This window comes from Manacus candei, unplaced genomic scaffold (assembly GCF_025592945.1).
Source record: "Manacus candei isolate 608988 ecotype Guabito, Panama unplaced genomic scaffold, ASM2559294v1 h1tg000056l, whole genome shotgun sequence".
In the NCBI taxonomy this organism is placed as follows: domain Eukaryota; kingdom Metazoa; phylum Chordata; class Aves; order Passeriformes; family Pipridae; genus Manacus; species Manacus candei.
In genome coordinates this window covers 5,945,228-5,961,687 of record NW_026138104.1, presented here as the reverse complement: position 1 = coordinate 5,961,687, position 16,460 = coordinate 5,945,228, and the positions used below count along the sequence as shown (strand labels likewise).

The following is a 16,460-nucleotide window of genomic DNA, read 5'->3' as shown; positions in this document are numbered from 1 at the left end:
GAGTTTCCATTTATTTCTCAGCAAATGGAAGGATTATAAACTTTTTGTGCTAAAGTAGATAATCTCCCCTAATAGCATGAATCTATAAGCTGTGACATGCAGAGAAATATTAGTTATTTGACCCTCACAGTAAATTTGCAAAGTTGGCAATTCTGATGGATGTAATGGGAAGAGAAGATGATAACATGTTTTAATGTGGTGCATATGGGTAGGTAATTTAGGGAGTATAGAGAACAGGAGCAAGAAGAGGTCAGGCAGTGTGGGTGTAACTAAGGGAGAAAGCAATCAAGGCAAGCAGGAAAGCAAACAAAGCAAAGAAAATAGTGTTAATGTTTGACTGGCACTCAAGGCTTTACAAAAATCAGTGTTTTCCCTCTTTCTCTCTCTCTCTCTCTCCTTCTTTTCCTTTTTAATTTTTTATTTAACAAAGCTTTCGAAAACAACAGCAGCAAAAATAATAGCTCCCAGAACTAGTGTATTTACCCACAGCATGTGGTAACCCTTTTCTGTTGATTTTAGAGCAAATTTGAAACAGAAATTGCGTTAGCTCTGTGAAAACATGAAGCTTGTCAATTTGCTGAATATACATTGTATAATTTGGGCTTTTTTTTTTTATTAAAACAAGCAGTTGTTTATGTACTCTTTATGTCTTCTAAAGTGTTTTATTAGTTTCTTCAAAGAGCTGCTGATATGATGTATTCCCCTTATGGTGTTCAATAACTGGTTTTAGAATGAATAATTTTGGATTTTCGTATTCGTTGCTGTATCTGGTGCTTATTGTTTCATGGATAAAATTGTTAAAGGTAGAACGTTTTTCAAAATACACCTTCTCTGAGATTTTCAGTAACAACACAAAGAACCTAGGATTTTCTTAATCTTTCTTTGCTTTAAACTCTGCTAGTGCTTTTAGCTATGAATATTTCAATTTTTCTCTTTGTTTATGTGACATTTCCTTCAATATATTTGTGTTCTAACAGGTTTTTCCTTTTTTAAAGACGTTTTCATATGGTCATGAGGAAGTGCTTTAGCTGTGTCTGCTTCATCCTGGGATCCCAGTGGTTGAATGATTCAATTTTTGTAGTTTCTTTGTAAATCTGAACAGTGGGTGATGTCATCCACTTCTGAAACTGAACACTCCCTGTGTGAACAGCTTTGAACTACAGATTTGATTTAGGAATGTTGCTGCTAAGCTTCAAAAGACACTGCTCTGTCCAGCTGCAATTTTGACTTTTATAGGTTTTGTGCAAGGCTGATGAGAACTTTGTTTATCCAGGCCTTATTTAATTCCAGTTTGGTTTTTCAGGGATGTTGTTGTGTTAAAAGCCTGCAGAGTCTGCTCTTTCTTATGCAACCACTAAAGAGCAAGCTCCATGCATTTCTTTTAAATTAGCACCCACTACATAATCTCTAAAAAAATAAACAGACTTAAGACTTTAATGAAGATGGTAAATAAGTAACCATCTTTCTAAGCCCTCATTAAATTAAACTCTCAGTTAATGATGAAATTGGAAGATAAGTGTCCACTAACAACTGTCAATTCTACTCCCACTTGTTTGCTCTTCCACCATATTACAGCATTGTTAAGACCTTCCCCCTTCAGATGGTTTAGAAATCACATGAAGTGTCTTTCTTCATTGTTTTTATTCAGAACCCTTTCTCTTAGGTACATTTTCTCTTTATAAACTGCATTCATAACTTCATCCTGTTCAAAAGAAGGATAAATACCGGGTGTGTTCTTTCACCGTGACTCATCTTCTTTCTTTATCTTCTCCCACCCCACGCTTCCTTTCAAAAGGGGGAAAGAAACAAGAAAATGTTGATAAAAGAGAAAGTGGATGTCTGTCTAGCTTTCACTGAGACAAACACCCTATGACAAGTCAGTTAAATGACTGCTGGAAGTGCTCTGGAGATGCTGCCAGGGTCATTGGATATCACGGTGTATCCTCCATTTTGCTCCAGAGCGACCTGTGCCATGGGGCAGGGGAGGCAATAAGCTGAGCAGCCAGAGGAGGCAGCAGGGCCTGGAGTTACCAAGACAGCCCTCACTGCAACAGGAACATTTACAGTCATACTGTTTGGGCTATCCTTAAATTTGGGACCTTCCTGCGCTTTGGCATCAGGACACACGGCCCTGAAGGCACAGTAAACATCCTGAAGACTGGATTCACTGACCCCCCTCTTTCCTACATTAGCAGCAATGTGATCTGAAGTGACACGAAAGAGGAAACTCTAGATTGAAAGGCATTGCTAAAAAAAATCTTTTAAAAGGTGGCATGAAACATCTGCTGCTGGGAGATGGCAAACTAGTTGTGAGGAGAGGTCCCCTTAACACCAATGCTCTCCCATTTAACAAGAATCTCAAGGACCAAGATATTTGGTATGTGTGTACTGTTTGTGGCCATTTGTTGGCCGGGCAGAAGGCAGCCTGCAGGAGCTGGATATTTGAAGTCTTGTGCATGATATGGTTATGAAATGAATAAATGAGTAAAACACAATTTTGCTTGCCGTGCTGACTTGATCCCTGGTTTCAGAGGCTTTTTGAATAACATATTCCAGCACTGCCTGATTTTCATTAGAAGGCAAGTTTTGGATACACCTTTTAAAAGAGAAAAGTCCTCTGATTTATTCCTTCATTGCTCATACAGACCATGGATTTGCCTTTGTCTTTGTATTCAGATATATGCTTTTGCACTTGATCCAAAGCCAAGGCAAATATCAAACAATATGAACCAGATGAATCTACCAGAAGGCAATAGATACTCTCTTCTAGAGCTAGTGTGAAAGATTATGAAGTTCATCATGTGTTCAGATAAAGTTTCTCTTTAAAAGTAACAATGTTTTAGAATTTCCTTCCTTAGAAGAATTAACCTAAGTGCTGGAATTATGAAGTAGTTCTTGAACGTACGCAGCTAATTTCTGTTTGGGTGGCTTAGTTTTGGTTTCTTGTTATCTTGATTAATGAAATATTGGGCATTGTGACTAATGATAATGAGGTTGTATAAGCTTAACCATGTTGAGGGTCTTTTGAGGTAAGGAAGAACTAAAAAGGAAAAAAAATCACTCTTCCCACAACTAAAGCTGAGAAAAAAATAATTTTTGAAGGAGATTGTTTGAGGTGGTTTAACCACTTTATTAGACATTCATGTGGGAATAGAGAAAAAAGGAGAAGGGAAAATCCGTGTATTTATTTAATGCAGAGCGTGGTAAATTATAATGGATGTTGCATAGGCTCAGATATCAGGTGTCTGACTAACATTCATGAAAGCAGCATAATTCAGACTGAACTTTATTCTCCTCCATTATGCCCAGCTGTTGGAAAGAAGCAAACATGTGTGCATAGTCTCCAGATGTTTGATTGTAACACACAAAGGGGGCAAAGGAGGGAGATACACTATTTGTTCAATTTTATATTTTCAGATTCTGAATTCAGTTCTTCAGCATGTTTTATGGAATTTTTGTGATGGAATTGCTTTTAATGCTGTTGTCTCAATATTTATATATTGCTCATTTCCTCTTACGTGTGTTGTCATTCCCCCTTTTTCTTTTGAACGAGAAGAAAAGAGAGTGAAAGTCGTGGCAGACAGGCATTTAATTATACTTTCTAGCACTGTAATGAGGTGGGCATTGTCCCCAGGAAAAAGCTGTACTACAGAGAGATTCCTCAGTATCTCATGGGAAATTTCTGGTGGAATCAAAAATAGACCTGGGGGCTCTGGTGACAGTCTAACAGCATGACTGACACGTGGACCTGGTGGTGGGAAGACAGCTGAGTGGGAAGTTTGATTCTGACTTCCCACTTTCAAGTGGTTGAAAAATTCACAAATGATTTGTTTTATAAATTTTACAATTTATTCATCTTAGAATTTATTTTTTTTTTATGTTAGATACAAATTGAATGATTCTCAGCGAGGAGATTATTACTGCTAGTCGAACAGTTCTGGTTTATTTGATTACTCAGGTGAATCATATGGTTTTAGTTCTGTTTTCTTTTTATAAATCCTTCAGCGCTGGTAATTGCATATGACAATCTTAAAATTTTAGTAAAATTGGATACATAAAACTTGTTTTGAAACCAACACAAGACAGTCACAGGTGTGGCTAAACTGAGCTTTTTTAAAGATTGTTTAAAGATTTATGAATAAGGCAATTGCCTTCAATAAGTGTCTTTGTAGTCTGAATTCTCTGTGCCTTATTTGAGTGCTATGTGTTAATATTAGACATATTTGTTCTGGTGAAAGGTGAAATACAAAGAGCAGTTCAGTAAGGAAATGAAGAGTCACCAGTACAATCCTCTTGACAGTGCTTCCTTCAAGCAAGCAAAGATTGCATCCACCTTGGCAAGTGATGTAAGTTAATTGACTTTGTATTTTACATGCATTTACATCCTGAATAACCTAACATTTGTTCACAAGTAGAATTTCTTTTGTCATCTTATGAGTTAGTCTGAGTGCAGTCTCTGCTATACAGTGTGTAGCAGGTACAGCATGTTAGCCATTTCTTCCTCCACTTCTGACAGAGGGCTTACAGAGTTTTTCATAACCATTTTAGATGAGATTCATCTTGCTTAATTTTGTGTGTTCAAAGGCATGAGTGCTTATTGCCCTGTACTTGGTCCCTTTGTTTTCAGGAAAGAAATAAACAGCTCTAGAGTGAAATTCTTCTCACCTGTTGTAGGTGCCTGTCTTTGAGGAGTGGAGGAGGTTGCATGAGCAGTTCAAATTTGGATGTCTGTCTTTGAGACTTCATTCTGCTGGTTGATCTTCTCAGTAGCTTTAGAAAATATAGCAGTCACTATGTTGAGCAATGGGTGTCTGCTGCTGGAGCCAGACTGGAGAAAACCTCTATATAGAGTGATAATGCTGTTGGGATGATATATTTAAAAGTGTGTCTAATGCTAAAAATGTGAGCTCTTCTTTGAGGCTGTAATCCCAGATAGCGAAGAGTAGTAGTTTGGCATTTCCAAAGTGTGGGGCACCATGCAATGGGAACAGGAGAGACGGGCTCTGGGAAGGGTACAGTAGAATATGTAATTGTTTTCAAAATCTACATATGAAGTAAACAATTAATTGAATTAATTAATATTGTAAGAAATGTGCAAATTAAATACCATAGATTTAGAGTCTGCCTAAATTAGTGAAGAATACATATGTGGAGGTATTAGTTTAAGAGATTTTTCATCCAAGATAGGTAAGGTGGCTAGTTTTCTTCCTGTAAAGGTGGGCATCCAGCTATGAGAAGTATGGAAAATCCTACTGTAGGCTGATAGGAAGTTATCTTCTCCTACTTCATTAAGTGATTATCTTTTGCCTTATGTCATGATATTACTTATATTTGCTGAAAGCAATCTGCTTTAGATAAAAGATCCAGGAGCACTTCCCTTTTACTTCTGTATATACAAAGTTTTAAATTAGACAGTTAGTATAATGCCTGAAGCAGGAGAAAAAGAATAAGAATTAGTGGTGTTTACAATGAATAGACTCAAAGTATTGAGGAAGATCATCTTGATTTAAGTGGGGGGTGAGAGGGGAGGGGAGAGGAAAAAGGGAAAAAAAATTCTAGTCTGAAAAGTCATACAAAGTGTGATTTTGTTGAAAGTGTCCTTTTTGGAGGAAAAGTTTGAATAGTTCCTAAGTACTTCCTCTGCAGAATGAATCCTATACTGATTTTTCCTTTTCTTCCAAATAACAGTAGATGACCACCATCTAGTGGCTGGTACAGATTGCTCAGGCAAGCACTTAATGCTTTCTGTTTCTGGATGGCCACACTGTAATACAAATCTGTGAAATATTTTGTTAATCTTTAGTTTGCATAACCTGAATTCTCTTTCCAGGTGAATTACAAGAAAGATTTGGAAAGCCTACATGATCCAGCGTCTGATCTACCAAATCTGCTATATTTAAACCATGCTTTAAATATCAGCAAAACTCACAGTGATGTAAGTTGCCTTTTTAAGAATGACCTGAAAGATGAATGTAGTAAGGAATGTAGAGTGTATAGTCACTCTAGGAAACAAAAATTTTTGGTACTTGCTTCATGGTCTCACATGTAGTAGACTCATATCATGGCTAGGCTTTGCGAACGAAGATTTGGGAAGGGCTCTACCCACATTTGTTACAAGTGCGCTGGTGGCTAAAAAGGCCAATACGAGATAGACACGTCCGATTGCAAAAGGCACAGCAGAAAGACTCCTTAGGTGGTAAATTCTGCAAGGCACGATTCTTTCTGCGTTGTCTTTTCTCCTCGAGAGTGATCCTGTGTGCATTCTCAAAGGCATCAGCAGCGTTATAGATGGTGTGTCTCCAGACCTCCCGATTGGAGGCCAGAGCAGATCGGTTATGTTGATCAATATGGCCAAGACTAGAGTATTGTAATTATATGAGGGATGAAAAACTGGTTTTTAGGAAGGCATATTTCAATTATTAGAATAAACAGTATACTATGGAAGAATCACACAGACTTCTGATATTGAGTGTTTATTCTTATATGTCTGAAACCTTGTCTGTTTTTAAACTTTGTTCTAAGGTACTTCTTTCCTTGCAAATCTTGTTTTGTCTAAGATCTTGCTTTCATCTGCAAATGTCTGTACAGAAGGGGGCATTATGCTAGTTTAATATTTGGACTTCTTTCATGAACAGCCTCTCGAGTACTATCTTCCCTTACAGTTTCTCTGCCTAAACCTTTTTTCCCTCCTAAATGTCTGAGGCTTCCTACACCAGATCAGAATAGGCACATGCTGCATTCTGACACGTAACGAGACAAGCCCCTTGATGGGGCTGGTGGTCTGACATATGATAGCAGTGGGGGTTGAAGTAGGAAGGACGAGCTAGGAAATCCCTGGCTTCTCTGCCATGATAAAGCTTCTCTCCCACTCTAAGAGCACCTATACTGCATGCATGGTGCCTGTAGGCTGGTTAACTGCATTTGTCATCTTTACTCCTGAAACCACAGAAGTCCTGCAGAACTGCTGTGGAGAGGCATGAGTGGGTAGTGTTGGGAAGGAAGATTGCTCTACGGCGGCAGGAGTTGAGCAGATTTCAAGACAGATTTGTCATCTTATCTCTGATGAGATAGAAACCTGGACCTTCCCTTAAGCAGATCATGTCTTGCAAAATTTATTTCTTTCTTTTGCCCAGGAAGGGTTGATTCATAATGTCCATATGCTGGTCTGAGGACTCTGTAATACTAAGTGTCTGATTTTTGCATTGTCCAGATGCTGATGGGTATTTTTTCTTGCTACAAGCAGGAAGCAGAATGCTTTGCCAATCCTTAATCTCTCCACTGTCTTCTGCAGAAATCCTGTTTTCACAATCCTTCTCAGATTTGACCTCCCCATGTCATCGCTTTGATTTTAAAATGGTTAGTCTTCTGCCTTTTCCCCTGCTTTTCCAATACCTTCCTTGTGTTCTCCTCCTTGTCTCTCCACAGCTCATACCAAATCTGTCTTGAAATCTGCTTCCATTGTATGAAACAGTCTTCCTGACTGTACTGTTGACTGATTTCCAATGACTGATCATATGGTCTGTTTTTTTCTCCTTCTGAAACACAGAGCTGCTTGCTAATTGCCCAGTTTTGCTGTTTCCCTGCAGTATACCTTTCTCCATTGAACTTTGTGCTTCTCATTATCTTTTGCATAACATAGCTACACCTGCACCGATGCGACAGATTGAAACCTGTATGGTTAATTAAACTCATAAATTAATCTGGTTGATTGAATGAATGGGTTTGCTGATTGACCTAGAGTGTAGGAGTGTGTGCAAAACTTTATGAAGCACATATACTGTAATATCAATGCAAGGCTGTTATACAAGTCAACTTCCATGGAAATAAATTCCATCAGTTAAGAGGAAAGGTTGATAAGCATTTTTGGACACAGATAGGCTGATTTTGACAGGCTGAACTCATTCTGTTTTTATTATTTTGATAAGGAAGAGAATTCACAAGATGGAATTTTCCCCTCATACAGTATTGTCCTGGTTTCAGTTGGAATAGAGTTACTTTTCTTCCTAGTAGCTGGTATAGTGCTGTGTTTTGGATTTAAGATGAAAATAATGTTGATAACAATTTGGTTGTTAACCAAACACTGATGTTTGATTATTGCTGGGCAGTGCTTACCCTAAGTCAAGAACTTTTCAGCTTCTCATGCAACCCTGCCATTGAGGTGTCTGGGAGTGCATGAGATGCTGAGAGAGGATACGGCCAGGACAGCTGACCCACACTGGCCAAAGGGATATCGCACACCACATGGCGTCATACTCAGCATATAAACTTGGGGGAATCTGACTGGGAGCTGCTGCTTGGGAACAGGCTGAGCATTGGTCAGTCAGTGATGAACAGTTTTTTTCATTTGTGTCACTTGTTTTTTCTTGATATTTTCTTTATCTCTCTTTCTTTTTGTTATTTTTCTTTTACTATCTATTTATTATTAGGATGATAAAATTTTATTTTATTTCAATTATTGAACTGTTCTTATCTCAATCTATGAGTTTTCTTATTTTTACGCTTCTGATTCTCTCACACATCCCATTGGGCAAAGTGTGTGAGCAGCAGTGTGAGGCTTAGTTGCTGGCTGTGGTTAAACCATGGCAGGCATACATGTAGCATAAGCTATGGAGACATAAAATGTAACACTTTGATATATGTATAACAGCTAGTTTATTGCTTTTCACATTCTAAATCTGTGCCTGTTTTAGAGACTTTGAGATGTTAATGAACTACAGGCTAAAAAAAGGTGAACTTAGATGTATTTCATTTTATGGAACAGGGCGAATAAATAGAACTTAAGAGACTGAATCTAGTGCTTGTAGCTTAATGTAGCAAGAGGTTATGAGATTTACCTAATTTGATTTTATAGAATTATTTTTTTTATTTTGTTCCATTAGTTGAGGAATGGAGTAAAGGAATGAAATCAGTATCTGTAGATGGAGATAGTTTTCATTTTTTCCACTACAGAAGTGATTTTGTTGTGTGACATTTATAATTCTTTCCACTAGGAGGCAAACCCAGACCGTCATATGTGTTCTTTTGCACGTCAAATGTAAACAATAACGTTTATTTTCTATCGAACATAAACATTTGACTTTTGGATTACCAGGGCAAGCATTTTCTCTAAGAATGTACAAAAGTTGTTTTTTATCATATCCTTTCTTCATTTCATCACAATATTTTAAATTCAAATTTGTCAGAACTCCTGAGCTGGGAGGCCTAAAATGTAGTTTCTTCTATGCTCTTTCTTCCATACTTATTTTAAATGGTATTTAAATTCCAAAACTTTCTGGATTTTGTCAATGAAAACATTCTTGGATATTTTTTATTTCAGTTTGAATATAAGAAATCATTTAAGCAAAGCAAGGACTTCTATCATTTCACCCTGGGTACTGCTGAACAAATCCATCACAAAGCAAATGCGGTGCTTCAAAGTCAGGAATACAAAACCACAAACACATCTTGCAAAGAGAAAAATGCAGCATTCTAATGGTGATTAAATCAGTCACAAAACTGCAGGACAGATTACAGTGATGTACAGCACATAGTCAATCAGAAGCACCCCATGAGAAGAGAGGAGAGTGTTTTTGCAGGACCCAAACCTAGTGCAGAAGCCTGACAGGGAAAGAGAAATTCAGACATCACTGTTTTTGAAGAGAAAAATAAATTAAAATGACATTACTCTTTATGAATATAATATTTTGATTTGTAGCTATTTGCTTTCTTTTAAGGCTCGTGTAGAATACTCCATCCTACCGCACAATGATTATTTGAGATAAGTAATGTGTTTGCCTGTCTTAATCAAAAGAGCGTGAATGAATGAGTTCAGAAGGCTTCTCCAGGTTTCCAAACAGAGTGTATTTGCTTTGCGAGTTAGCATAAAGTCATAAGTTGATGTCTTAACCCTGTGTCCTTCATTGTGATTTTACTGCTAGCTTTAAGGTCATGGTCCCTGGTAGCTGTGAGGGGAATGCTGGTGCAAGACCGGACCCTACTGAGGCATTAGTTTTCCTTCCCTTCTCCCTCCCACAGGTACAAACAAAAATGCATTTGAGAGTGGTGCTCCTGAACCTGAAGCAAAGTCCTGTGGGGCCTGGCTGTGAAACAAAATTTTGTTGTTGTTACAGTAAATGTGTTGTTTTATGGGAAACGTGGCAGGGGATCCTTATTAAAAAGCTGCCAACTGTTCAGGCATAGGTCATTTGGCCAAAATCATGCAATTAGTTTAAGGATTGTGATTGATGCTCCTCACTCCTGCTGTCTTCAAAGCTCACAATTGTTAGGTTTGACAATTTGAAGAAAAGGAATAAATGACTCCAGAAAACAAATTACCTTATCTAGCTGCCCTGTTTCTTCAACAGGTTAAATTTGGGAGGAGTCTTCCAACTCAAAACAGAATTCTAAGGAGTATGGCTAAGACGGGATTTGTCTGTTGCAAGCAATCAGATCTCACATTCTGTCAGCTGCTAACAGACTTTATTTTAATTTTCCTAGGTCAAGTACAAAGAGAATTATGAAAAAGCTAAAGGCAGATCAATGCTGGAGTTTGTGGATACACCAATGTATCAAGTTTCAAAAGAGGCTCAAAAGATGCAAAGTGAGGTCAGTAAAAATGTGTGCCTGAAGACGTAAAAGTTAGATCAACAGAGAAGTTAGCAGACATCTTGTACTCAGGTTAAGAAAATGTATGAAGCAGAGTGTAAATTTAGGATATGGTAGAATTATACTGCGTAGTTATCTCTGCTATTCCGTAACTCAGTTCTTCCTTCAAATTTGTTTTTTTCTCAAAAGGCCATTGGTGCTAACACTAGACAGAGGTTTTCTGTAGCATCATATAATTGAGAAGAAGCTCAAGAGGTCATCTAGATCAGAGATTACTAATTTTTTAACTTTTCCCTTTAATTCTGTCATTAGTGAGGGATGGTTCTCACATGTGAGTAAGTGAAGCCACAGAACCCAGACCAACCCCATGCCTTAACTGAAACATGCTCCTCAGCAATGAGGAAGGAGTGCTCCAGAACAGCACTGGCTGTCCTATGTCAGGCCATGCTTTTCTGACTTTTTAAAAAAAACTTCAAATGATGGAGATTTTGTGACCTCCCAGGCAATCTAGTCCAGTGCTTCACCATCCATTCTGAGCAAGAGTATTTTCCCGTGTCCCCCATGCTGCAGTTTGATTCCATTACTTTTGCTGTGTCATGGAAAACAGATGACCTCATCCTCTTGGTAGAAACTTTAATAAGTTTCAGACCATTACCTTGTGTGCTATTTGTCTTCTCTTTTCCCTACCAAGCAAACTGTTTCTTTCATAGTTCAAGTTCAACATTCTCTTTGGAAATACCACACACATATTTTTGTCTAGATTGTCTCTGTCCTGTATAGCTAATCTAGATAATGAAATGAGTAATGAAGTTGCTTATTAGTGTGATGACTAATTTATGACATGGTTAATTTCTGGGTCTGTTTACAGTATTCTTTCTGAAATATGCTTGGAATTGTGTATGTATGTATGTACCACTAATTATTGGTTTTGCTTCAACAGAAAATGTATCGCAAAGATTTTGAAGAAGGGATCAAGGGAAGACCCTCACTGGATTTAGACAAGACCCCAGAGTTCTTGCATATAAAGCAAGTCACTAACCTTCTGAAAGAGGTAAAGGATTTTTTGCTGTTGTTAAGCTGTAAATGAGCAATAAGCAGCATCACTACAAGCTACTGAGTGCTGAATAGCTTAAAGTTAACTTGGTAGCTGAATACAGGTCAATTAATGAATAAGAATTGCTTCACGTCAATTTGTGTGAATAGTTGTGTAGTAAGCAAATTATAAAGCTCAGCACACCTGAACCAGAAAAACAGAGTTTTTAGATAGATGAAGGGGTGTAAAGGAGGATTTCTGTTGGCATCCAGATGGCAGTTTTTCCTTTTGAGTTATTATTTCACATCTATGATAGATTGTTGTGGTTATATGGATGCCTTGAGCTGTGTATGGTCACTTTTAACTAAGTTAATTGAAATAATTATCTATCATGCGTGTTATGGATGAAAATAAAGAAGACCAAAATTCCATAATATAGCTGTGATATTACATAATTTGCTTTAAGCACATTTTGTTAGATGGTACAGGTTTTCTATATGCCCTCTGTTTCTTTAAGATTTGTCAGATGTTCTCAGTTGTACGTGTCACTACAAATGAAATAATTTTTTTCCATAACTGAGAATCCTTTTATCTTTAGTCTTTTTATATTGTTATTCAGAATTGGTTTCATGTTAGGTTTTGAGTATTGGTTGGTTCTGGAGATTACGGTTACTATTTGACCAAATTTAGAAGAGCTAGAACTGCTAGAAGAGAAGAGCAGAGCTGATAGATATCCTCCTTTTGAATCTGGGAGCCAACAGTACCTTGTTTGTATTTATTGTTTTAAGAACTGATTTTTTTTCCCAAACAAATAAAGATGCTAGAATTAAAAACCCTTGAACCTTGTTCCTTTCCTTGCTGTTTATACAACTTATCCCAGTCTGCTAGACTTCATATGGATAAAGAAAAAAATTTCTTTTCAGATTTTCTTTATTATTCATCTTCTAATAAATAATTTATTCTGATAAGCCTGGCTGTCAGGTAAGCAAGTCTCAGGCTGGGTCTAGTTTGTGCAGTACCATTCTGTGCGTGCATCTCATGTATACCTACTCACTAGGGAAAAATGCAAATGCTGTCATTTTGTTTAATCTGCTTGCTGAATGCTCACAGAAGTTGTTATTGCATGCATAGTTGTAATGTGCTATAAATGTTCATGTTTGAAAATTTTGATGTAGCTTCCCTCCATAGTGCTGTATGCATTAAGATATTCCCTAATTCTTACCTTCTCAAGTTTTATGACTCATTACTTAGGGAATAAACCATGCTTGTAAGCCAAAGGGGAAGAATATGAGAAAATGGGAATGATATTTTAATGCAAAACTGCATGAATTTTGTATGGTTTTATATCCATATTCAAGGAATATATTCCAAACCCAAAGATTACACAGGTCAAATTAATTATTATCTTTCACGATTCAGCAAAATTATGTATTTCTTCATAGTCAAGGATGTAGCTCAGTATCTTTGCATTAAGGTTCATAATAAACTTTAAATAGATAATGCATGGAACAAGAAGTTACTGAAAAATGAATCAGTTTTTCAATTGCTTCTTCTTAAATCCCCCCCTCCCCAAGTGTCAGCTATATTCCAGCTTATTCTGTTGCCTTCCCACTGTAGATAATTCTGTACATATTTCCTATTCTGTAACAACATGAACTTTCTTCTCTGGAACCACATTCACAACTTCTTCAGAAGAGACAGATGAACTAAATAGTTCTAAATTAATAGAAGTTATTTCCTACTTGTTGTAGGACATGCTTGTGATGACAAAAGAATCTTCTTTAAAAATACCTGTTTTCCTTTTATTTAAATAAAGAGCTTATGGAAGATAAAGGTGCGCACTGCTACTTATGAAGTTTAATACGTAATTAGGAGTATTAGTTCATGTCTGTGTAAATCCTTCTGATATATATTTTCTTCAATGTTCTTCTAGTTTCTTTACTTAAAAAAGCCTAATCCTCACCTGGAGATGGAGCAATTAAAAATCCTTACAAAACTTAAAGACCTTGAACTTCAGTAGGCTTACATCAGCTCTTTAGGACCTGGGAAGAGGAAAAACAACCAAATGTCTGTGGGCAGATTCTGGTGTGCTTTGAATTTTATATTGAACATTTGAGTACTCTGGAGGCTGCAGCTGCTGAATGCTGATAGATCATATCAGTGCAGTGTCTAAAAGGCACAGGAGTGATATGGTAGGAATATTGCTTCTACATTATAATTTGTCAAGCAGTTGTTTTAACAGGTCCTAGTGTGTTGTTCAGGGAATCCATCCTGAATGGGGTGCCATTATTGGAACAGAAGTAAAAACTGCAGCACAGCATATATTGATCTGCAGAAAGAAAATGCTACTGCAGTAAAAATGTCTGTCCGAAGACAGTCAAGGCCCCTAAACATTGTGCTAGTTCTGTATAGGGAGGGCTGGTTTTCAAGAGCACAACAAAATATATGATGACTTTAAAATTTTTTCACTTTTTCAGTGTTGTACCTTTCGATTTCACAATTTCCAATTCTATTTTAACTCTGAAATCTATTCTACAGCTAATTCATATTTCATAGAAATTTCAAAGAGACCCTTCAGACATTTAATAAGTGGCATTTCTTTTCAAGATCTTGCACACAGTATTAAGTGGAGAAACCTCTTTCACTATTTTTTCTTTTTTTTTTTTTTTTTTTTTTTTAATCCTTAGAAAGAATATCGAAAAGATTTGGAAGAAGGGATGAAAGGAAAAGGAATGACAGTGTTTGAAGATACACCAGATTTGATTAGAGTGAAAAATGCTGCTCAGATACTAAATGAGGTATGTTATGCTAGTCAAGGTTATTAATGTCACAGAGGGTTCACCTTTTACATTAAACTCAATGGAGAAGATTCAATTTTTTAAAAAATTTTTACATAATCTACAATGAAATACATAAGTATTGAAACTGAGGCTATTTCTGTTTTGCTTTAAAAATATAGTAAAGCTCTGGATAAAAATCAACTCAGGACAAATATTTCAGATTTCAGATTTTCAGGCAATTAAAAGATTAAAGGAGATTGTTAGTGGGGTCAATGGATACAGCATTTAGAACTGTGCTGTTTAGAACAAACTTGTCTGTTTAGAACAGGCTTTCTGAATGCATGATTCCTCAGGGTGGTCTTCCAAAGACTGTCTCTGGGAAGCAGCAGTAGGGTTGGAGGGTGTGGGGAGGGAAGAGGGAAGACTAAGCTCATGCTGCACGTTATGCCTTTGGGCATTTTATATTCATTTTATACACACACATGTGTGTGTATATATATGTATGTGTATATATATATATATTTATATGTTTATTTGCACACATATACATACTTAACCATAAAACCAGAGGGGATGACATGCATAGGGCCAATCTGACCACTGTAAAGAAGTGCAGGAATATATAGCTGTAACTCCCAGGATTATCTTTCCCTTGGTGTTTTACACAATATGAAACTCAGAGGAAACATCTGCTGTCCCACTGCTGCAGAGAGGAATTGAGGGATGATCTCTTCCCACAGGTTAACTTACACTTTTTCAAAAGACTATGGTTTGCAAAGTAAAGAGATGTTTTATCACATTTATGTCCATATCAGAATGAGATAGAGATGGAAGACTGAAAATCTTTTTGCTTTTGTTCTTGTAAGTGATCAGACCGTTGCATCGAGTAGAAAAATATTCTTCTTTTTTCTAACTAATGCACAACCTAAAAAATAATTATCAAACAAGAAAATTAAGGAAAATTTTTTAATTATATGTATTTATTTTGAAAAAAAAAAGGTTTCCACAGGCAGAGATGAACCAGAGTAGAAAAAGAGTGATTACTACTGTAGTAATAGGAATAGCACTGGCTAAGAACATTTTTTTTAAATAAAAAAAGGGTAATTATTGCATACAATATTTCAGTATTACATTTTAATATATTTTGCTGATGAACAAGGAATATATCCTTGCTTGTATAAGATGAAGATGAAATATTCATTTTGTTTTCAAGTTATTGGTTATTTATAATTTATGTTGTGAGGAAAAAGGAGCAATCGCAGATGAGTACTGCTACTTGCCTAATGGCTATGGTTCAGGAAAGACCTATTAAATGAATAAATTACAACTTCCTGCTCTGGAAGTTCACTGGAAGCAATTCTGTATGGTATTAAATTTCTAACATGTAGTCTTTTCATAAATAAAATATTTTCTTAAAAGAAAATGTGTTTCAATTAGGCTGGCATCAAGTACCAGCTTATTACACTATATTCTGCAGAGCTAAACTCCCCCTTTACTTTAGAGGATAATTGTAGCAAGCTGTATGGACTGATTTCCTCCCACCCTCTGCCACATTAAAATTTCAGTGGTAGAGATTTGTACAGTCAGTGAATACCTTCTAAAAGTTTTCCTCCTGTAGTTTGTTATGGTTTTTTTTCTGGCAACAGAGTCTTGAGAGTTGTGGCCCTTAATCTGAGAGTTTTACTTGACTCTAAATCCTAAATTTCAATCTCTTTTGAAAAAAAAAAAAAAATCTACCTGTAACTCTCTGGATACTGACAATATAATGTATAAGTTTTATCTTCACAGAGACAATACAAGAAAGACCTGGAAACTGAAATTAAAGGGAAGGGCATGGAAGTTGGTCCAGATACCCCTGAGATAAGACGAGCCAAGAAAGCTTCGGAAATTGCAAGCATGGTCAGTACTGTACCTGGTCCAAGCTTTCCATTTGACAGCATGCAACAAATTATTGTTGTTGAGAATTCCAGGTGGTGACCAATCTAGGCAGTAGGGATACCACAGATTTCACCAAATAGCCGATCTGTCGAAATGTGCGGAGTCTGAAAGTTGCATAATCAGCA

At 36.7% G+C, this 16,460-nt stretch overlaps 1 protein-coding gene across 5 annotated transcripts in view; it reads left to right on the top strand.

Annotated features, from left to right (window-relative positions):
* Window positions 1–16,460, top strand: part of NEBL (nebulette) — a 253,449-nt gene that overhangs the window by 186,422 nt on the left and 50,567 nt on the right. Inside the window, exons 14-20 of one of the 5 annotated variants that reach the window (XM_051802509.1) lie at window positions 4,239–4,346; window positions 5,831–5,935; window positions 9,317–9,419; window positions 10,475–10,584; window positions 11,525–11,635; window positions 14,305–14,415; window positions 16,186–16,296. The exons of 3 other annotated variants lie outside the window; for them this stretch is intronic. In XM_051802509.1, the coding sequence (XP_051658469.1) occupies window positions 4,239–4,346; window positions 5,831–5,935; window positions 9,317–9,419; window positions 10,475–10,584; window positions 11,525–11,635; window positions 14,305–14,415; window positions 16,186–16,296 (759 nt within the window). The remainder of the gene's footprint in view (window positions 1–4,238; window positions 4,347–5,830; window positions 5,936–9,316; window positions 9,420–10,474; window positions 10,585–11,524; window positions 11,636–14,304; window positions 14,416–16,185; window positions 16,297–16,460) is intronic. One more of the 5 variants, XM_051802508.1, reaches the window with a different exon arrangement.